This window comes from Gigantopelta aegis, chromosome 1 (assembly GCF_016097555.1).
Source record: "Gigantopelta aegis isolate Gae_Host chromosome 1, Gae_host_genome, whole genome shotgun sequence".
Taxonomy (NCBI): Eukaryota; Metazoa; Mollusca; class Gastropoda; order Neomphalida; family Peltospiridae; genus Gigantopelta; species Gigantopelta aegis.
Genome location: NC_054699.1, coordinates 42,891,522 through 42,915,700, shown reverse-complemented (window position 1 = coordinate 42,915,700; position 24,179 = coordinate 42,891,522). Strand labels below are relative to the sequence as shown.

General features: G+C 38.9%; 1 protein-coding gene across 5 annotated transcripts in view; it reads left to right on the top strand.

Moving 5' to 3' along the window:
• The window catches only part of LOC121375256 (angiomotin-like), a 42,517-nt gene extending 27,451 nt beyond the window's left edge, over positions 1-15,066 (top strand). For all 5 annotated transcript variants that reach the window (XM_041502623.1, XM_041502643.1, XM_041502614.1 and 2 more), the window contains exons 3-14: positions 40-766; positions 1,781-1,937; positions 2,630-2,774; positions 3,923-3,963; positions 5,604-5,679; positions 6,372-6,517; positions 8,062-8,214; positions 8,785-8,972; positions 9,792-9,926; positions 10,967-11,187; positions 11,643-11,716; positions 12,606-15,066. In XM_041502623.1, coding sequence (XP_041358557.1) covers positions 40-766; positions 1,781-1,937; positions 2,630-2,774; positions 3,923-3,963; positions 5,604-5,679; positions 6,372-6,517; positions 8,062-8,214; positions 8,785-8,972; positions 9,792-9,926; positions 10,967-11,187; positions 11,643-11,716; positions 12,606-12,650 — 2,108 coding nt within the window. In that variant the 3' untranslated portion in view covers positions 12,651-15,066. The remainder of the gene's footprint in view (positions 1-39; positions 767-1,780; positions 1,938-2,629; positions 2,775-3,922; positions 3,964-5,603; positions 5,680-6,371; positions 6,518-8,061; positions 8,215-8,784; positions 8,973-9,791; positions 9,927-10,966; positions 11,188-11,642; positions 11,717-12,605) is intronic.
• The last annotated feature ends 9,113 nt before the right edge of the window (positions 15,067-24,179 follow it).

Sequence of the window (24,179 nt, the reverse complement as noted above, 5' to 3'; positions counted from 1 at the left end):
TAAGCAAAAACAAACTTTTTTTAAATCTTTGCACTGCAGGTTTGCGCCAGAGTTTTTCGGGTAGTGAGACGAGCACGGATGTTTCGGTTTCGTCGTCAGAGAACCTGACGACATTGCAGCGTCAGGAGCCGCAGGGTGAGGAGAATGTGTCCCAGACATCGTGCCTCTACAGCCAGCTCGACGTGGGTGCAGGCGACAGCAACTACAGCATCCTCACCCGCCTCGGCATGCCGCCCATGTCGTCGGTGGAACATAAGCCCACACCGACGGCTGTGCCGGCCTATTTCGTGACGGGACCATCGCAGAGTAAAGTGTACGCTGTATCCTCGGAGACGGGGTATTCGGCTGCCCAGCTGCCGGGACCTCAGTGGGCGTCGCAGGTCGTGCCGGGATGTCAGCCATCGCTGCCTCCTCCGGTTTCGTCGAGGACGGTGGATTACTCCCACGGCGGGATTCCCCATTACCGCAGTGTTCCAACGTACGTGAATTCGCAGTGGAGTGTTGGCACGGCGACGGAGCCAGGACAGAACAATCAGGTGTTGTCGTACATCGCCAATCTGCCACCCCCGCCCGAGTATCCCGGCAACACGGCTCTCTCGAACGCTACTGATAAGTTGGACACAAAACTTTCGTCTTCGGAGAATGTCGACAAGATCGGGCTGACCAAGTCCCAGCCGGATCTGAGACACATGGTCGAACCTCCGAGTAGTAAATTTCCCAATCCCGTCTACACAAGTGAATCGATGTTCGCACACCCTATCATGAGGTATTGTTGGAGATTTTTTTGTTTCTTCAAACTTCTTAACCAAGAATGTTTCTTCTTTTTTTTTTTCGGAGAAAAAAAAAAAGTCAGTTTATTACCATTCAAAAAATACAGATTTTATAAGATATTAATGTATTTTTGGAACAAGTTGTAATCATTATGTTTTTTGCATCTAAAATATTCATATTGTAAAATGTTGGGAGAGGTTTTAATATAGGCTAACGCTACTGTTTTTGAAAGGCAATAAATATTGTTTAAACCAATGTGATTTTGGAACATATATATATGTAAAACTGATTATTAACATGGAAAAAGGTTCTGACCTTTTTCTCTTAGTGCAGTATGAATGTTATCTGTTTTTGATTGGTGGTTGATATATAATTACTCAGAATGACACGTAAATCTAACTAATGAAATTTGTGAAATAAATTGCATAGGTAATAATATTAATACAGACATAATTTATTTTTTCAACTTCTACGAGAATTCCTTTGGCTTCCTCCAATTTATGTTGCAGAAATCCACAAGAATCTATTTTAATGCATTTTTGTGGGGTACTATATATATGCTAAGTGTCTAATATATAATTTGATGCTAATAAATTATAACATACATGTAATTATTATATTGACATGAAAATTATCGACGGAATTTAAGAAGCCTGTTTTTCTTAAATGCAGATCTACACATGTATGTTTAAGGATTGTAAATGTGTGTAGTTACACGCGTGTAAATCAGAAACAAGCTTTGTAAAATCAGCCCTATATTTTCTAATAAATGTTACCTGAATACTGAATGTTGATTTAGGGATGTGCTCTAGTGGTGTCGTTAAACCATGAATTCCAGGAATATTACAGGAATTGGATTCCCAGCCTAAAAATTAGCCCTATTAATGGCTGTTTAATATCTTTTTAGTGTGCTGAGCCATGTTAAGTGTTAGCAAACATTCCTTACTTACCTGTAACTTTAATATGTAAATGAATGCTAAGAGTTTATTTATGCATGTTTCACTTCCAGACATTACCACAGCGGTAGTGACCCGCGAACGGAGGAATTCGATCAGGCTGCGATGGCTGCGAGAACGACACAGATGATCGAGATGTTGTCGGAAGAAAACCGAGCCCTCCGCGAAGAGTTGAATGTTTATTATAAGAAAGTCTCCAAGTTACAGAAGGTATTTTCACCATTTAATATTAATTTAAGATTATAAGTTCAGTCGCCCTGGATGGACGAGAGCGCTTCCCTGGCTTGCAATGGGTTGTAAGTTCAGTCGCCCTGGATGGACGAGAGCGCTTCCCTGACTTGCAGTAGGTTGTAAGTTCAGTCGCCCTGGATGGACGAGAACGCTTCCCTGGCTTGCAATGGGTTGTAAGTTCAGTCGCCCTGGATGGACGAGAGCGCTTCCCTGGCTTGCAATGGGTTGTAAGTTCAGTCGCCCTGGATGGACGACAGCGCTTCCCTGGCTTGCAATGGGTTGTAAGTTCAGTCGCCCTGGATGGACGAGAGCGCTTCCCTGGCTTGCAATGGGTTGTAAGTTCAGTCGCCCTGGATGGACGACAGCGCTTCCCTGGCTTGCAATGGGTTGTAAGTTCAGTCGCCCTGGATGGACCAGGATTTTTTTCAGTCTCAACCATTGCCTCATGACTTGTACATCAAAGGCCATGGTATGCACTGTCCTGCACAAAGGTGCATGACGCGTTTGAATCATTGAAGACACATTGGTTTCTTTCAGTTTGAGCTGGAGATCGAGAAGGTGCATGATGCGTTCGAGTCATTAAAGACACATTGTTTTTTTTCGGTTTGAGCTGGAGATCGAGAAGGTGCATGACGCGTTCGAGTCATTAAAGACACATTGGTTTGTTTCAGTTTGAGCTGGAGATCCAGAAGGTGCATGATGCGTACGAGTCGTTGGTGAAGTCGTCCCAGAAGAGAGAGAGGCTGGAGCTGACCATGAAGAAGAGGATGGAGGAAGAGATCAACAAACTGAAAACAAAAAACAACCAACTCCGAGGTCAGTTCCACAATATAACCGGTATCGGTGGCCATGTTAAGGTTTTTTTGTCAACTAGTGAAGTTCGGCTTGGTGTCAAAAGTAAAGGATGAATTTTTTAAATATGATAAATCTTGGAAATTGTGGGATTTAAAACTAAAAAGAATACAGTGGTGTTTATACCAGATAGTTCAGTCTTGTGATTTAACCTTCTGACTACTGCAGGCGAGATATCTTGCTCGATGTCATGCAAGTCGACACACTGTATACAGTATACAGTGCATTCCCCAGTTCATATTTCCCGCTGTTTTGCACATGGCACCCATCGGAAATAATAATAGACCAACAGGAAATACATTACTTGAGAGTATGGCCGCTTTACTTTTTCATTTTTCAATGGAAAATGCCAACTTCTATAACTGTAGCTTTGTCAGGTTAATGACTGCAGACCTTGCTTTTTAAGGTACGTGGGTGCGATCGCACTCGTACATCGCATGTAATTTCAATCTGACGAGTGTGAAAAGTAGCACACATTACACTCAGTAAAGGGTGCACGTAAAATAAATGGGTATATATATATTTATTTCCACTGTTTACAAAAATCAACAGTTTTCATAGCTCATTTAGCTGATAGGAAAGTAAAACAATAAAAATTAAAAACATGGCAGTCGTTTTAACTGGTATTTCTCTTTGTTGAACAAATTGGGAAATACTGGTTGAATAGACAGTTTTGTAGACGTACCAGTCAAAATCCAATCGGAGCTACACTGCCTATTTTATTTATTTTTGGAAAGTGATTTTTCACTCGCCTTGGCATATTGAGGTGTGCTATTTTCCACTTGCCTATAATTTTCAAAAACCAAGGACTGTGACTGCATCATATACTCGTCATTTCCGTTGCATAACATCAAAAGCTTACAACCACACGGAGATAACAGAAAAGGAGAAGGGTTTCCATTTTGCAGTGAGATAAGAGGATTCCACATTCACGAAAACGCCTGGAATCCTACATTAGAATAATGATATGTTAAAAACATGTTACATACAAAATAAATAAAGCCTGCCTTGAATAGAGGCTGGGTTTCGGGGGGGAAATAGATGCCTATGTGTCTATTCAATGATTTATGGTATATATTATTTGTGTAATTAATTTTTTGTGTTAATTTCAGAACAAGTAGATGGAAAGTCATCTTCGTCTTCCCCAAAAGAGGTAAGATTTATGCAATTATCGATTCTTATTTTGTTTGCACCATTGTAATTATCAAGAGTTTTGACAACGTGAGATATACATACCTAGGTGTACAGGTAACTGTTTATTTAAACTACTGGAAAATAAGTAAACTTTAAAGTAATTGTTTCAATTTATTTAGCGGTTAAAATTCCCTTTTGTTAATTATCTCCCCCTTTTTTAATGGCTTCAGAAAGGAATATACAACACTTCCGTGATAACATTGACCTTTGATTTTAAGGCCATTGTGAAAAGTGTTTTACCGCATCAGTTGGAGATCACTGAAATGAAAGGCACAAAATTTCAGCTTTTTGTCTCATTTCATCTCTCGTTATTTTTGGGCATAAAATAATTTTTACAAAGTTGATTGGATTAAATCTGAAGTACAGAAAAATTATCGAAATACCACATAATTAACAGTTAAGAAGTTTGTCTTGCTTTACAACACCACTTGAGCACATTGATCTATTAATCATCGGCTTTTGGATGTCCAACACCAAATATGTACAGAGTGTTCAGGTTTTCAAAAAATCAGTTCGGCTTTTACTTTTAAACGGGTATAACATCCATATATGGTAGATGTTGTGTTTAACAGATGACCGAGTTCAGTGTATATCTGTGCTCAGTCATGCATGTCAGAGTATTGTGTGCCCTCGAGATGGTCTGTAAGATGGGGTCAGTGACTTGGAAGAGTTACATAATTACTTTTACTTTTCTGTGTCAGATGTTTATCAGACATGTTAACCGACTTTGTTTACAGGGTTTTGTTGGACGTTATTTCCTGTAGCGATTTGAGAAATTTCAATTAACCGAGTAGTTTGTGGCCCATTCATACCTTCGAGGGGGTTCAGCTTCAGATTCACCTGTTGTTAATCATAAGAGAAAATCGCTCATGTACGACAAGTCTGGCTTTAATATGTTTTCGTACTTACATGTATACCCTTAAGGGTGGGACGTAGTCCAGTGGTAAAGCACTTGCTTGATGTGCAGTTGGTCTGGGATCAATCCCTGTCGGTGGACCCATTAAGCTATTTCTAGTTCCATCCAGTGCACTACAACTGGTATATCAAAGGCTGTGGTATGTGTTATCCTGTCTGTGGGATGCTGTCGGTGGACCCATTGGGCTATTTCTAGTTCCATCCAGTGCACTACAGCTGGTATATCAAAGGCTGTGGTATGTGTTATCCTGTCTGTGGGATGCTGTCGGTGGACCCATTGGGCTATTTCTCGTTTCATCCAGTGCACCACGACTGGTATATCAAAGGCCGTGGTGTGTGTTATCCTGTCTGTGGGATGGTGGATATAAAAGATCCCTTGCTGTTAATGGAAAAATGTAGAAGGTTTCCTCTGATGACTGCATGTCAGAATTAACAATTGTTTGATTCCCAATAGCTGATAATTAATCAGTGTGCTCTAGTGGTGTCATTAAATAAAATAAACTCTAAAACTGTTTGAGTCATCATGCACATGGAAAGAGGTTTATGGTATTAATTTTGTCTTACGTGATTGCTGAAACGGTCTCTTTTAAATGGGTGTTTCTTGAATAAGTATTGTTTCAGTGTGTAAATATATTTATTCTATTTTAAAAGAAAATTTAATTTTGATTTTAATTTTGATTGTAGTTGTTAAGTTCGGCTGCAGAACGATGGTCAAACCAACTTGAAAAAGAAACAACAATAGGGAAACTCAAATCACAAAGTAAGTATCTACACTGGCGGCACGTAGGAAAAGAAAGGAATGTGTTGGGTTTTTTTTAACACCCCAGCACATTGTTACTTCTCAGGATTAAATGTTAATGTACCAACCAACTAACTTATTGTTTCTTTCAGTATTTATAATATGTAAAAATTAAATAATACTGTAACTTTTCAAATATTGTCTAATGTTAATATGTATATTTTTTAGAAAGGTACATATTGTAGTTCATACAACCAGAAGAAATAAGATTATATATTAAATATGAAATAATGATTTGAACATTAAAATAATGCAAAATAATCTGGTAAATATTGAAATAATACTATCCAATATGTAGACAAAAAACAACCGAATTTCATGATTTACAATAAATAATCCAATTAGAAACCCGTCTTTCGAATGGTGGTTTGTGGTTGGAATAAATATAATAAAAAATATAAAATTTAATTAAAAAATATTTGCACAATATAAAAATAAAAATCCACCAAAGTTTTGAGTCTTTTAAAGTGCTTTTATTAATACAGTAAAACCTATCTTAACCGAACCCTCTGTAAATGAGAATTCTCCCAAAACCGGACATTTTACTTGGTCCAGAGGGCATCCGGTTTAGACGTTTTTCACTGTATAAGAAGGAATCTTTGTTTTGTGGAGCTGGAGCTTGATGAAAACAAAATGATTTTTTTTGTTTCCAGACAGCGAGTTGTTATCGGTCCGAGATCGCCTCGAGCGTGACGTGGAATCGCTGCGGTATGGCCTACAGGAACAGAAAGACAAGGTGGACATTCTCGATAACGCGTTAACAAACGCCCAGGCCAATGTGGTGCGACTCGAAGAGGAGGTAATATCATCATTTATTATCCACATAGTTCAGGATATTCAGGGAAATATAACCCGTATGACACGTGTCATAATGATTTCATGTGTACAACGAATGACATCATTTTTGAAGCGATGTCATAACATAATGCAGCTTCCAAAGTCTTAAATCTGTGTAAATGCTTACAAAATGACGTTATTTAAAAAATGATTTCATTTCATCATCTCCTTCTAGGTACATTTGAAACGTTTTGACATTGTCCTAGCTTGTTGGTCATAAAAATAATACTACTCGAGTGTGAATTGTACTAATTTTGCGAAACTCGTGTCAGGATTCATGTATTAACCGTAACCTGGCTCTTGCTCGGGCAGTAAAGAAATCCTGACACTCGTTTTGTAAAATCAGTACAGCACACAAGCTCGTATAATAATCTCTATTAATACATAGAGGATTCGTCAGGAGTGTATTTTAATATGGAATATACCAACTGAGTAGCCGAGACAAATACCGATTAACTAGATGAGGTTGATGTTTTACATATTAAAAAATACGGGTAGCAAATTCTGTTTATCCTAGTTATAACACTTGTAAAATAATATTTTAATTTGATATTTAGTAAATCAAAGTTCTGAAGTCGCCTCACCGGTAATATGACGTTATCGCGATTAGCACAGATGTAGTTTGACGTCACTCACTGCTGATAAACAAATGTTAGGAAAAAGATATTTTTGCTGATGAAGACTTTATTTTTTATTTGTACTAATAAGCAAATTCGGGCAAAAATTATAGAGATATTCGGGCAAAAATTATAGAGATATTAGGGCAAAATTAGTTGGCCTGAACCATTTCATCATATATTTGCAACATTCTACTCACAGTATTACTTGTAATCCATGTAAAAATGTGTAGTGATTCGTTTGAAACCCTATATAGCTGTTTGGCAGTAATGCTAATATGAATAAATGTGGTTATCCAAATTCGGGCATTTTCGTTTAATTTGGGCAAAAATGAGCCGGCCCCTTACAGAAATGGGAGCCTGTATGCCTATGTTTGTACTTATTATTGATGTAGGCTAAATATAAATAATAATGTTGACCAGTAATGCAAACATCACATCAGACTGAGTACCCACTCTGGTAAAAATGGTTAGGATTTCAAGCAATATTGAATTGTTCATCACATTGCAAGGAAGGACACATTCTTTGAAACATATGAATAATGGTGTAAATTATTGTTACATTTCTGTGGCCAGATAGCCCATTTAAGTATTGAGGTTTAAAACCCCCCAAAAAAACCCAACACAGTGATAGAAATAAGCAAAAGTTTGGACTAATCCACTGGACAAGTACTTGTCCACCAATCTTTTCACTTGATGTTTTTGAATGCTTAAAAGGAAATTGCGTTAAACATTTTCCTTGTCCTTGCTACTAATGGAAAAATGTAGCGAGTTTCCTCTCTTAAGACTATATGTCAAAATTACCAAATGTTTGAACTCCAGTAGCCTATGATTAATAAATCAATGTGCTCTAGTGGTGTCATTAAACAAAGCCAACGTCCTGTTTCAGTGCAACAAGAAGCAGGCCCACATAGACAAGATAGACCAGGTCCAGAAGGCTTTCGTTTCTCTGCAGTCCGTGAGTGAACGGCGCGAGCACCTGGAAAAGCAGGTGCGCGTGAAGCTAGAGAAGGAACTCGAGTCTCTGAGGACACAACAAAAGGTAGGGCCAATTATTTTGTTCCCATTCCAACTAGTCATTTAAATTAGGGGGGAAATCTATTTACACCTCTGTGCCTGTTTCCTAAGGTGTCACATCTCTATTAAATCTATTTACACCTCTGTCCCTGTTTAATCTATTTACACCTCTGTTGTGCCTGTTTCCTAAGGTGTCACATCTCTATTAAATCTATTTACACCTCTGTCCCTATTTAATCTATTTATACCTCTGTGTCCATTTTCTAAGGTGTCACATCTCTGTTTAATTTGTTTACACCTCTGTGTCTGTTTCCTAAGGTGTTACATCCCTATTTAATCTATTTACACCTCTGTTGTGCCTGTTTCCTAAGGTGTCACGTCCATATTTAATCTATTTATATCCCTGTATCAGTTTCCTGAGGTGTCACGTCCCTATTAAAAGATCCCTTGTTGCATTAGGAAAAATGTAGCAGGTTTCCCCCTCATGACTACGAGTCAGAATTACCAAATGTCGATGATTAATTAATCAGTGTACTCCAGTGGTGTCGTTAAACAAAACAAACTTTATCTATTTCCACCTCTGCATGTGTTTCAGTCTGGCTGGACGAAAGGCTCGGAACAAGATGACACGGACAACGTGAGTGTTTCGACTCTGAAGCATCGACTGGACGAGAAGGACGCGAAGGTGCTGGCGCTGGAGGCTGAGGTCGCGAGACTGGAACAGAAATGTCTGGAAGAGAGCACGATGAGGCAGCTAGCGATGGACGAATCGGCCAGTCCAAAGTAAGTCATTGGACGATGTTTATCCTAGGTCACAGTGAAGCTTTTTCCAAATATCCAGTCCCAAGTAAGTCACTGGACGATGTTTATCCTAGGTTACAATGAAGCGTTTTCCATAAGTTTCAAAGTGAAATATCCAGTCCAAAGTAAGTCACTGGACGATGTTTATCCTAGGTCACAATGAAGCGTTTTCCATAAGTTTCAAAGTGAAATATCCAGTCCAAAGTAAGTCACTGGACGATGTTAATCTAGCTCACAATGAAGCGTTTTCCATAAGTTTCAAAGTGAAATATCTAGTCCAAAGTAAGTCACTGGACGATGTTTATCCTAGGTTACAATGAAGCATTTTCCATAAGTTTCAAAGTGAAATATCCAGTCCAAAGTAAGTCACTGGACGATGTTTATCCTAGGTTACAATGAAGCGTTTTCCATAAGTTTCAAAGCGAAATATCCAGTCCAAAGTAAGTCACTGGACGATCTTTATCCTAGGTTACAATGAAGCGTTTTCCATAAGTTTCAAAGTGAAATATCCAGTCCAAAGTAAGTCACTGGACGATGTTAATCTAGCTCACAATGAAGCGTTTTCCAAATATCCAGTCCAGAGTAAGTCACTAGAGGATGTTAATCCTAGGTTACAATGCAGTTTTTTCCAAAAGTTTCAAAGTGAAAATATCCAGTCCAAAGTAAATTTATATGTAGCTCACAATGAAGCTTTTTCCATAAGTTGCAAATATCACTCTGTTGTGGCTGTTTTCAGAGCGTTCTAACTGGCATTTACCCATCCCTATTTTTATGCTGTATGTTTTTTGTGGCTGTTTTCAGAGAGTTCCGACTGGCGGCTCTGGAGAAAACGTCGGCCGATACGGAGAAGTTGATAAACGAGGCCAAATCTGAGAAGCTGAAACACATGGAGGAGTTGTACCAGTCCCACAGGAAGATAGCCGAACTGGAGGCCAGGTGAGTGGCTTTCTTAAACTGCCAGCGTTACTTGGTATGATGAGGTAAACCCACTCGGTTAATGTTTAAAATCACTGATCCAGTGGAGTTTTATGAATATTGTAAAAGCCCTGCATTCATTCATTCATTTGTTGTTTTGTCAAACAAATATTCCTTTCTTTTGTTAAAAGTCAGACTGTGTTTTTCTACAGAGTGAGGACGTAGCCCAGCGGTAAAACGCATGCTTGATGCGCGGTCGGTCTGGAATCGATCCCCGTCGATGGGCTCATTGGGCTATTTCTTATTCCAGCCAGTGCACCATGACTGGTACATGTGTATATCCAAGGCTGTGGTATGTACTGTCCTGTCTGTGGGATAGTGCATATAAAAGATCCCTTGCCACTAATGGGAAAAATGTAGCGGGTTTCCTCTCTATGACTGTCACAATTACCATATGTTTGACATCCAGTAGCCAGTGATTAATAATTCAGTGTGCAGGCCTTTGAAAATGGCGAGAACGGTCGCTTCGTTAACATGTTGCCCTTGCAAATCTAATTTTGCGTAACATTTTTTGTTCGTGCACAATTTTGAGCCCAATTTATATGGATATAACGGGTCATGCAATAAGGAAATGGGTTACGTGGATTTATTTCTGCGTAACCGATAAATGGGTCGCCCAGATTTTCAATTCTCAGCAGCCTGATGTGTGCTAGTGGAAGAAAGGAAGGAAATCTTTTATTTAACGACGCACTCAACACATTTTATTTACGGTTATATGGTGTCAGACATATGGTTAAGGACCATACAGATATTGAGAGAGGAAACCCGCTGTCGCCACTTCAATGGCTACTCTTTTCGATTAGCAGCAAGGGATCTTTTATATGGACCATCCCACAGACAGGGTAGTACATACCACAACCTTTGTTACACCAGTTGTGGAGCACTGACTGGAACGAGAATGCACTAGTGGTGTCGGTAAACAAAACAAACTTTTTATTCATTCCTTCATTAAACAGATATTCCTTTCCTTTGTCTAAACCCTGACTGTGTTTTTCCTCCAGGGTGAAGTCTCTGCAGACCCAGCTGGCCCAGACGGAGGGGATAGTGAAAGTCTTCCAGCATTCGCCGATGACGCGCAGCAGCAGCGTTCACACCATCTACTGCTCCCCCCTGCACTCCCCCCGCCCGTCCATCATGGCCGCCTCGTCACTGAGTCACCAGACCAGTCTATCGGACACGACGTCGTACAAAGATTACAGCTCTGTGAAACACGTCAAATCAGGTACGAATGGTCAGACTGTTGTTGGCAAAAAAACCCCAACTAATCTTAACTTTTAGACTACTGGATTAATTTTTGACAAAAGCCATGTTGTAAGGGTACAAGTTTATATTTTTTACTCGCTTAAATGTTTTATAAATACATAAAATAAAGTTTGCCTGCAGTAGTCAGAAAGTTAACGAACTTCACAATACAACAGATGACACATAAACTTACAATTTTAAAATATGACGCATGCAGAACAGCAAGTTAACAGTTTCTTAAAGGTATTAGTAAGAAGATTTAGACATATTTTAGAATAGGTGTATTAATATTAAATATTCAGCGCAGGATTTTTTTGGAGGGTGTTGGGCCTAACCTGCATGTAAAAACCCTATTGGTCTTTTCACACAGTGATCTATCAATATCTGATATATATAAACTCTTAACAACAGATTGGTATATTGTCTGTTTTACAGGAAGTGCCAGCGCCGTTGATATTAGGAAAATGGAAGACGAGTTGAGAGAGAAATTTAAAGATCTTCAAACTGAGGTAATAACTTTGTACTGTCGTGTTTGATGTATAAAGGATAACAAACTTCGTTTTCTTAATCGTACGCCCAGACAGGGAGCCCAGACAGGGAGCCCAGACAAGGAGCCCAGTGGCACAAACAAAAGCTGCTGTATTCCGTAGGTTCTCCAAGGGGGCCAAAGAGTTTCTCCTTCAGGGGTTCATCTGAAAGCCAGACTGCTTTTCTCTGGTTCTGGTAGGTGGGACAATGTTGCAGGAAATGTTCCACAGTCATGGATGCTGTACCAAACTGACAGGTTCCCACTGTTTCCCACTCGGAATGTGGTATATATGTGGTAATCGAGTCTACAGTGGCCTGTTCTCAGTCGCATTGTTAAACAAGTTCCCAATTATTATAAAATTTATGTCTGGAGTGAAATAGACTGGGAACCGCTAAGTCGCTATTGTTTTTGTTGGATGTTTCCTCCCTTTAAATTTAATATTGATTCTACATCTGCAGAAATATTAATAATGTCAGAATCACTTATAAATTACTGCTAAATATTAATTTATGTTAGTATTATTCAAACATAGATTCCGTTTGATTGCAAATTTCACGAATACTGCAATTGCGGCGTTGCAATAGACTGGGAATGAAAACAATGTTGTCCAAGTTTGTTATGATGTTATTTATGAATTTCATTTAAGTGGGATACTAAATTATCAGGTTGGATACCCAATTTTGAAATGTTAGTATCAAACTGGGATACTGCCCCAATTTTTTAATCTCGAACACGTGAGCATGTGACAGATGAAAATTATTTTATGAGGATTGATCCCATACTATAATATCTGAAAAGTAGATTGTTCTTATTTTTAAAAGGTGATTTAATGTTTGAAACCTTATTTTATTTTATTTTTTTTGTTTCAGAGTAAGGATGACTCTGATGACGAAACTCGACTATGGCAAGTGTAATCAAAAATTCAACTGGAAATCTTGTGACAAAAAACTGATTTCATTAGTGGAAGCCAAACCCTATGCAGATAACAATAACACTGCTGAGATCAACGTGTGTGTGTCGACAAATATGCAAGGACAAAATGGTCCCGTGCCATTGACAACAGTTGATTGTTTTATTACCATGACAACCATTGGCAGCTTTGCAAGGAAATGGAAGTCAAACCTGACATTTATTCGGGTTGTCTGTTGGAACATTGCAGTTTCCTGAAGTTGTTTATTGTGAAACGCCATCCCTGATTGGCTGGCTGGTTGGACATGCACTGTAAAGCAGCTCTGATTGGCTACCTGGATGTGCTGAAGTTCTTCGATGTGAAAGACCAGTTCTGATTGGCTGATTAGACAGACATAAGCAGGAAAATTTTCCAGCAAGGCAAGCTCGGATTGGATGGAGCGATATGTACAGAAATTGTCTAAACAGGCAAACTCTGATTGGATGGAAGGATACGTACTGAAGTTGTTTGCTATAAAAAGCCAGCTCTGATTGGATGGATGGACGGGCACCGAAATTGTTCAGTGTGTAACGCCATTTCTGACTGGCTGGCTTGTTTGACATGTGCAGAAACAGGTTTAGAGAGACCTATTGTGATTGGCTGCAGACTGTTCAGTGTTGAAAGACCAGCGGTGACTGGCTGATTGAAGTTGTGTTGTGCGTGAGAAGTAGTGTGTGCGTGTGCAGTTCAGAGTGTGACAGTTGCGTGTTAATTTAAATTGTCAACTTGTGCAATATTAAAATTATGCAAACATTGGTGCTACATGGAAAAAACAGTCTCAGGAAAGACATAGGTCTTTCTTTTGTTGGGATTATCAATTTTTAACAATGACGAGTGCATATTCGTAGAGAAAATATTTTCTTCTGTCATTTGTTTAAAACTGTCCAGCTTTCTTGTTCTCTCTTGGCTTTGATATGCATACTATAGTCCATCTCACACGGAACACCTTTTTTCATACTATGGAATTTACTACAAGTTATTTATGTCTGTGCCGATTGATATGTAAATTGCACACAAAAAATTGTATATTTTGTTTAATTTCCAAAACATTTTTGCTTTGCTTCTTATGTCAAACCAAACTGAAATTATATACCAAAAAAACATGTTTATATAATGATGGGACGGACTATAGGTTAAGTTAAAAATATTATTGCAATGTTTCCAAATGGCTAAGTACGCGATCTTTTTTCTTACCCCCTCCTAATTGCTCAGTCATGTGATATGTTTGTCACGTTTAACAAAAAGCCAGAACAAATTTCAGGTTTATATGAACAAGGCTAACTCTGGGTGAGCAAAACATTTCGCCTAATTATCTTTAGAAAATACAAAACCCAGTTGTTTTCCTACAAAATACCAATTGTTACTTGAACATTTTTTTCGCCAAATTAACATAAAATTCGCCAATTGTTCCTAAACTTCGCAATTAGCAGATTTGGCGAGTGGCAGGAGCTATCCCTGGTGAATATCAGAACGATCCAATCTGATTAAAATCAGCTCCAATGGGTCTTAAGGCCAGTGGAAATGATTTCAATCAGATCGATAACAATCATAATATTAACTGTCCATGTAAACTCGTTTACATCTGCTTGCTAAGCATATTCGGCATAATATATTAGAAACCCTTGATTGTTAAAGATATGTTTGACTCGTGCATAAACTAGAATTCAGTGAACCATTGATGCCATTCCGGCTGTTTCTTTAGCAGGTCTCTGAGAATTGAAAATTTGCATAAATCATAGTGAGGGCGGGGCCATCGGGTCGGTTGCCCTGGGCACAAAATTCTGGACTGGTGGAAGGGACTCGGGGAGTGCTAACGATCCACTGGTTGGGGGGGTGCAATACTTGCCGTGCCCCAGGTGCTGGTAACCCACGCTACGCCACTGATTTATGGGATACGCAAAAACCAATTCAGGTAACCCATTTTGTTTTTAGGTAACCCATCATGAACATATAAATGATGTCATAAATTCAATACGTGAACGAAAAATGGGTTACGCAAACTATACATGTACTTACGCGAGTGAAGCGCAAATGAAACTATCGCTCTCGCGATTTTCAGAGGCCTGTTTTGAGTTAGACATTCAAACAGCCTTGAATAGTAATTTTAGGGGTTTGTCTGAGAAGTTCTGATCATGTGGTGTCAGTTGGAATGCTCAACCACGCCATCCATCACAGAGATTAAAATCAACGAAGCTATGCTGTCCGACTTGTGTAGAACATTTACCAGTAACGCCCAAAACATACAGTGTCTTGAGTAGAGCTGGGCGGTATACCGTATATACCGTTCGGTATCGGTATTATGTCAATACCGATTTACCGTACCGAGTAAATTTCAAAATACCGAAATTTCTGTATTGAAAAATACTTCCCGGAAAGCACTAATAATATATCTGACGAACGCAAAATGGGTTGGTATAAATCATACGAGAGCCTTGTGTATGGAATTTAATTGTACTTTGATGAAATTAGCGGGTGAGTCATAACAGAGGCATGCATTTAAAGCCGAGTATACCGAAAATAGCGCTCGATGTCTGTATCATGTCAATACCGAATACCGTACCGATACCGAGGTAAATCACCCCCAAAATACCGATATCGATACCGAACCTCAAATTTCAATACCGCCCACCTCTAGTCTTGAGTCTGGCGAGTGTGGCACAGATCACTGAGATGCCATGTCTGGTGTATTTTGACGTCTGTAACTAACATGTTATCAACATTACTAATGCGTTCATATGTTTAGATAAATTTACTTCTATAAGCATCAGCAATAAGTATGAAAAATCCACATTGAACAGGAAAGGTAAAAAGGTCAAACATTGTGCAGCTGCTAGTCTGGCAGTGTGAAAATATAGCGCATGTTTTATAATGTATGTTGCCAGATCTGTAGTTGACGTCACAGACGTGGTGTGTTTTGTCACATTCGATTCAATGCATTTCATTTTGGACTGGCTCCATACTCGCCAGACCCAGACACAGACCCAGACCCAGACCAGGTGTGTTTTAGGCCTAAGAATATGAAAAAGATACCATACCACCATTTGTCATGTGATTTGTAGAAGCTGAATGTAGCCCGGTCTAAGAGAAGTAGTTGCTTTATTAAAAACAAATTTGTATGAAATAATGACATGTATTTTCAAATCTTTGATGATGACAAGTAGGTTCAACTCTGTAGTATTTAAATAACCCATTGGTTTATAGTTACTTGTCGTATTTGATGTAACCAAATCTTTGATGATGACAAGTAGGTTCAACTCTGTAGTATTTGATGTAACCACTGTACAAGTGGTACAATGCCACTTGTATAACAGCAAAATAAGGTAGTGTGCTCTGCCATAAGAGTGAATAACTCAAAATGTTTGTTGTCCACCTGTAATGCAGGGCTCGAACTTAACGACCGCACTGACAGAAATTGCTGTCTTTGATATATATTTTCAAAAGCCTGCAAATTGATTTATTAATCATCGGCTATTGGATGTCAAACATGGTAATTTTGACAATCATAGAGAGAAAACCCGCTACATTTTTCCCATTAAATCCAAACCAGTTTCATTTTTTCAAAAGCAATTTTTTTTTTTAAAGGATGTACCAGGCTATGCATTTAGCAGGCTCCCAGGAATCCCAGATATTGAGTAGGAAGTGTAAGATTCTGAGACGGAGTCGTAAAGTTACATCATTTTACGATTCCGGCGTGATCCTACAACAAAATTCCTGAGTTCTATAATCTTAATACAGTACCTTTAATTGTAGTTCTGAAATTATTTCTTTTATTTTGAGAACATTTACATTGGGTCAGAAATATTGTTTTGTATTACTAGATCATAGGAGTCGCAGACTTTTTTTTTTTTTTATCTGTCATAATAATACAAACAATTCTTCTATATAGTATGCCCTGTGCTTAAAAAACTTTGTTATGACTAGGCTCAGACTCAACTGTTACGACGAAGTTGGCCAACTTGACGGTTGCGTCGTAATTTCCCCAACACCCCACTTAAGACGGGTATACTCAGATTAACAACTAAAGGGTTATACGACGAGAATCGAGTTGTAAGAACGCTCAGACCAGCAACTTGACAGTCATAGAATTCGTGACAGCAGAAAGTTGGCCAACTTTGTGCTGGCAGTTGGTAGTCTGAGATTAGCATTAGTCTCAATAGGTTATTGGAGATTTGAGATTAAACTTTACAAGTTTTACAAGCAGGAACCTAAGTCTGTACTCATTCATAGGAAACAAATGTGCAAATCACACACCCCCCCCCCCTCTGATTTATTTTTATTTTTAAACATGAACTTTGAACGTAGATGCCTTAAAACACATTTAGTACAAAGCCCTAAAGAAATGAAAGGTAAGGTTAGAGCATTCTGATGTTTTTAAAAAATATGCCTTAACAGAATATATAGGTGGTTTGTCTGTCTTTCTTTGAACGAAGTCACCATTATTTTTCGAGGGATGTTGATATTTTCAACAAATAATAAATTAATGTTTTATTGTAGTCTGTGTACATTACTTAATTTAATTTACATGTATGTATGCGTGCATATGTATGCACTGAAATAAATTTTTTGAAAGAAACCGTTTGTGTTTTGTTTTAAAGTATATTGTGTAATTGTGGTTCTACAAAGTCTGTGTAATATGAGTCGGCCCAGTGTTTACCGGCCTCGGTGGCGGCGTGGTTAGGCCATCGGTCTACAGGCTGGTAGGTATTGGGTTCGGATCCCAGTCGAGGCATGGACTTTTTAATCCAGATACCGACTCCAAACCCTGAGTGAGTGCTCCGCAAGGCTCAGTGGGTAGGTGTAAACCACTTGCACAGACCAGTGATCCATAACTGGTTCAACAAAGGCCATGGTTTGTGCTATCCTGCCTGTGGTAAGCGCAAATAAAATATCCCTTGCTGCTAATCGGAAAGAGTAGCCCATGTAGTGGCAACAGCGGGTTTCCTCTCAAAATCTGTGTGGTCCTTAACCATATGTCTGACGCCATATAACCGTAAATAAAATGTGTTACGTGCGTCGTTAAAAAAAAAAAAATATCTTTCTTTTTTTCTTTCTGCCCAGTGTTTAACCGTCTGACCACTAGTCTCGAGTACTCTTGACGGTAAGAGAGCTAGACGGACATTTGGACAGTTATCAACGCTCTCTTACCGTCAAAGACCAATCTATATAAATTATGCGCAATCATTGCCTACCAAACGGTAGTTAAAGGGACATATCCTAGTTTTTAAACATTAACGCATATTTTTGACTATTATAACCGTTTTTTATAACTTAAATCATACTTTACTTAGATTGTATTGTTTAGATTATCAATTCCGTACATTCGAAGTGTTATTGGTCATCCTGGTGTTTTTAATATTACAAAATGCATTTCTCATATTTTTAAAAACGCACATGCATCTGAGAAGTAACAGTTATGGAGTCGAGTTTTAGCCTATTTTCAGAGGGTATTTCACAATTTCAAAGTCACAGACTCATGTTTCACTCTTTGTAACTTTATCCAAATGTGTTACAGGTTTGTAGATTAACTAAACTTAGTGTGCATTTTCATGGGCTGAAACTAGGGTCTGTCCCTTTAAACATTCTCGCTGTAATACAAGTCTGTGCACTGGCTGGAACCAACAATAGCCCACTGACGGGGATCGATCATAAACCGATCGCGCATCAAGCAAGCGCTTTATCACTAGGCTGCGTCCCGCCCCAACATTTATAAGAATGCAGGTATGTCTTGTACAAAATGGTCTTTATTGTTGATGAAAACCAAATAGGCCAGAAATTACTAACTATGTTTGTGAAAGTGATATCAGTTAATACCCACCTTAAATTAGGCGGCTGGGAGGGTGGCTGGGGGGGGGGTTTGGTGGTGGGGGGATGGGGGTGTCACCGGAAGTAGGTTGTTAGACGCTTAGGCATAGGCGATTTGGTTATAGGGAGTGTTAGGTATGTCCGGGGACAACCTTGCCCCCCCCCCCCTCCCTTTTTCCCCCATGCTGCCGTCCACGCCAACGTTCCCGATACGATTGATGCCCCTCCTTTCTTAATCCCAACCAATAACAAAACTTCCTGGAAGCGGGTGCTCCCCCCCCCCCTTTCCTGGCCAACATTCCCCTCTTTTCTTAGTCTAAGGTGCAATTAATTATAAGGATAAATACCACAGTTTATTTAAATTTAGATTGCCCGATCATTCTTGCGACAAAAAAAAAAAAAAAAAAAAAAAAAAAAAAAAAAAAAAAAAAAAATCCTAGAGCTCTGTATTTTTTTTTTTTTATTATTTGGAATGCGTATCAAAATTTAATTAAGTCCCATTTTTTATTTTTAGAGTAAAATTCAAAATTGCCCATTAAGGTTTTCTGCCTCGAGTCAGGCCACTGGTATCCAGAGACGGGATTCGGGATAGACATGCTCGAAACCTTCGTGATATATGAGCATGTAAAAACTTTCAAGTCAAGTCAAGCATTAGGAAGCCCCGAGTCAGGCCCCTGGTATCCAGAGACGGGATTCGGGATAGACATGCTCGAAACCTTCGTGATATATGAGCATGTAAAAACTTTCAAGTCAAGTCAAGCATTGATTGCGATTTCGTTTCATTCATCTCATTTCATTTTAACAGATTTTCGTGCTTATATCCAATTAAGGTTCAAGCACGCTGTCCTGGGCACACACCTCAGATATCTGGGCTGTTGTCCAGGACAGTGGGTTAATTGTTAATGAGAGAGAAGATGGTGTAGTCTTACACCTACCCATTGAGTCGTTAAAACTCGCTCTGGGTGGGAGCCGGTACCGGGCTGCGAACCCTGTACCTAACAACCTTGTGTCCGATGGCCTAACCACAACACCGAGGCTGGTTATTTTTGTTTTGTACACATACGAAGTAATCGTGATCCATGTCAAATGAAAAAACGAAACTTCGATCAACCTGTTATCATAAAAATTAGAAATATATATGTATATTGTTTGTCTTTTGATAGAATCGGACTACTGAAAAACATAAATAATTAAAGTATATGGGCATATTCCATAGATTTACTATGTTTAACCTGATAATGTTGTGTTTGTACACACACAGGCGTACGGGCTCCCATTTGTGAAAGGGGCAGGCTGCCCTTTGCCCAAATTAAAGGGACATACCGTAATTCCAACTCGTGAAAATTAACACTGTAGTACATTTGGATAAAGTTACAATTGAGTGAAACATTAGTCTGTGACTTTGAAATAGTGAAATACCCTCTAAAAATAGACTAAAACTCGACGCCATAACTGTTACTTCTCAGACGCACGTGCATTTTTAAAAATATGAGAAATGCATTTTGTGATATTAGAAACACCAGGATGACCAAAAACACTTCGAATGTACGGAAATTGATCATCTAAACCATCAAAAATTGCTGTAATAGTCAAAATTATGCCTTAGTGTTTAAAAACTAGGGCATGTCCCTTTAATGATTATGTCTACAAATTGTTTGATTAATACAAACTGCTTCACTAATATTTTGTATATTTTTTGTTCAGTCAATACTAGTAAGTATGGTAGACAATTCACAACGTTTGCGTTTCGTTTGCTTTTAATATAGTATCAGGGCCGTAACTACCTTTATGTCAGGGTGGATAGCGTATCGGAGTGTCAAAAAAGCAAAGAAAAAGGCAATAAGGAATCCAGGGACGGATCCAGCATTTTGTAAAGGAGGGGTCACAAAATTCTAAAAAGGGCAATTTGAATTTGTCGAAGGCAAAGGAGCGGATCTTTAAAAGGGAGAGAGAAGATGGATTACAAAAACGTTTTCATGGCAATTTAGTGTTGTATAATATTGTGGATGAGGAATTATTATCATTTTTATCATTTCAACTTAAATTCGTGCTTATATCCAATTAAGGTTCAAGCACGCTGTCCTGGATGCATACATACACATAACTCAGCTTTCTGGGCTATCTGTCCAGGACAGTGGGTTAGTTGTTAGTGGTTAATGAGAGAGAAGAGGGTGTAGTGGTCTTACACCTACCCAGTGAGTCGTTAAAACTCGCTCTGGGTGGGAGCCGGTACCGGGCTGTGAACCCAGTACCTCCTGGCTTTATAGCTTAACCACGACACCACCAAGGCCGGTTGGATAAGGAATTTAAAGACCCAAACGGCGGGGGTAGAAATCACAAGACACCTATGAAGTAAAAACCAAATGTGATGGTAATATATCCTAATTGGCGAAAAGCTCATACTTGCCTTACTACGCCCATCCAATAGTAGCTACGGCTCTGAATATACTTTCAAGCCAGCAGATGATTTAGTTGTCCTCTGATAGTAAATAGTCTTCCTTTGTCGGTTAGATGAAAAATCCTTTAAAATCTGGCTACACAAAAAGTGTACTAGTGTTGCGCGGGCTTTAGAATAAATATTTTAGTCGCTTGAGTTTGCTTTTTCTGTTTGATAGAATATAGCGATAGTGTAAAAGAAGTTGTTTAGTTCTCTAGTTCGTTTTGATTTACTAGTAGTAAACTAGACTAGGAGTGGCAGTCCTTTCTGTTTGTGGTGGTGCGAGAACGAGGAAATCTCCAGTAAAGAATCTCCTCAGGAGTGGCTGTTCTCATATACATGAGGCACTATATGTAGATTCATGGAATCTACCACTATTTTGCCAAATGCCCATTCGACTCTGTATTGTGCCGAGATACGGCCCTGATCACGTGTTACGGTTTTGTCTGTAGCTAGGAAGACGGAGTGATGTTTCATAGATTATGTGATCGACACAACTCTACTCAGGCGCGTGTGTGGGACTTCGGGGTCAACCCTCCGCCCCCTCCTTTTCAAGCGAATTTCCGAGAGAAGATTATTCAACCATCCTAGAAATTTTCCTAGACACAGACTGTAATAATCCCACCCCCACCTGCATAAATTTCTGCACACTGGCTCTCAACTCGGATATCTGTTATCTCTCTCTGTCCCATTATATCTCCCTGTTTTTCCAACACACACACACACACACACAACACACACGTGTGTGTTTGTATGCTGTCTGGGTCAAAATGACCATGTGTGTGACATCCAGTAGCCGATGTCTAATCTATCTGTCTCTCTCTCTCTCTCTCTCTCTCTCTCTCTCTCTCTCTCTCTCTCTCTCTCTCTCTCTCTCTCTCTCTCTCTCTCTCTCTCTCTCTCTCTCTCTCTCTGCCTGCGTGTCTCTCTGTGTGTCTCTATCTATATGTGTCTCTCTGTGTCTATGTGTGTCTCTTATCTATCTGTGTCTGTCTGTCTGTCTCTCTCTCTCTGTCTCTCTCTCTCTCTCTCTCTCTCTCTCTCTCTCTCTCTCTCTCTCTCTCTCTCTCTCTCTCTCTCTCTCTCTCTCTGTCGGACTATAGTTGTCACTGAAAATATCAGGCTCTATCTATTTACTAACATGCTTTTGATATTTAGAGAATACTACATGACTGTCTGTTAGATACCATTAATCCTACAACGAGTTGTTTTAAAACGTATCTAGCGAGCGAAAGCGAGTTTGATACGTGTTTAAGCAATGAGTTGTAAAAAAGGGGGTATCTAACGGACACGAATGTTGTATTCTATTTCTTACATATCCTGAAAAAAAAACAGTTTTAAAATAAATTTGATTGCCTTTTCCAACGAAAACCGATTTACGACTCTTGTGCTTATAGTTAACTTGTGCGTCATAGACAAGTCAATGTCAGGTTAATTTGTACGTCACGGTGTGATCGATTCGACTTTTTTTTTTTTTTTTTTTTTTTTTTTTCATTGGATGGTATGGCATTGGTGACCTGGTTTTCACCTAGGACCAGCAGTCGTATGTCTGTAAAATGTTATCGCACGTATATGTGTTAACAAGTATGTGTTATGAAAAAATAACGAATACTGTTCTCACCAACGGCAATGGGTGTGTAAGAAATATGTTTTAATTGCGTGCTCATTGTTAAAGGGACAGACCCTAGTTTCAACCTGTGAAAATTAACACTAAGTTTAATTAATCTACAAACCTGTAACTCATTTGCATAAAGTTTCCATTGAGTGAAACATGAGTCTGTGACTTTGAAATAGTGAAATACCCTCTAAAAATAGACTAAAACTCGACTCCATAACTGTTACTTCTCAGACGCACGTGCGTTTTTAAAAATATGAGAAATACATTTGGTTATATTAAAAGACGAGGATGACCAAAAACACTTCGAATGTACGGAAATGAATAATTTAAACAATAAAATCTAAGTAAAGTATGATTTCAGTTATCAAAAACGGCTCTAATAGTACAAAATATGCCTTAGTGTTTAAAAACTAGGGTATGTCCCTTTAAATAAAAATGCCCGATCTGGATTACAACATTTATTCATATTAGCTTTACTGACAAAGAGCTATGTAGGGTGGCAAACGAATCACTACGCAGTTTTACATGGATTACAACTACTTTTGAGAATAAAATGATGGAAATACAATGTCATGGTAAAAAGGTCTCAGCAATCTAATTAAAATTAGCTCCACTATTACATGTGGATCTAATACCAGCCAGTTGGAGCTCATGTCCACCAATCAAAACCTTACTTGCAGAATCATGCCAGTGATTTAAAACTAACGACACTGCGTAGTCCCCAATGTCCAGGTAACATTTCGTCTGTAAATAATAATTTAAATATTGACCAATCACACTTCGCCTTTTATAACGTTATTTGGGAGCATACAAATTCTAAAAATATCGGGCGAGTCTATTTTAATGGCCGCAGTACAGCGAACCATACCAATACGTACGGGGTGGGTTATCAGTCTTCAATTTTACATTAAACATTATTTATTTATTTATTTTAAAAAAACTAACTAAATCAGTCTTCAGTTTTACATTACAAATTATTTATTTTATACCAAAAAAAACATGTTTTAAGGCATTTGTAATTCACACGAAACATGTATACCCTCAGGATAATTCGGAATGTTTTCAAATTATTTTTAAATCACTGGCATGATTCTGCAAGTAAGGTTTTGATTGGTGGACATGAGCTCCAACTGGCTGGTGTTAGATCCACATGTAATAGTGGAGCTAATTTTAATTAGATTGAGGTCTCAGGTTAGCACATTTTGCCCGAATATCTGTTATCATTTTTGCCCGAATTTCAGGTTTTCTTCCAGCACTAGGGGGGGAGGGGCACTTGCTCTCCCCCTGCCCCCGGTCTCATACGCTTATGTGTACACATAACAACGTCCACAGTTGGGACACTTTTCTGTCTTGTTTCCGTTATGGTTGTTCATATGTCATAATATTGTACTTTTGACAAGTAGACTGCTGTGGGTGTGGGTAAATTTTGGCATGCTTCCATCAGAGAACTGTTCAAGCACGGCTCTCGTGGGCACAACCCCTGACTGTGCTGCACTGAATTCATTTATGAGGACGTTTTTAGCTTGATGTCTCAGACCATATTTAGATAAGAATGTTTTTCCCCACACATACATGTAAGTGACACCTTTTTGTTTTCTTATGTGGAGTCGAATCCCGTTCTCATTAAACGTCTTTGC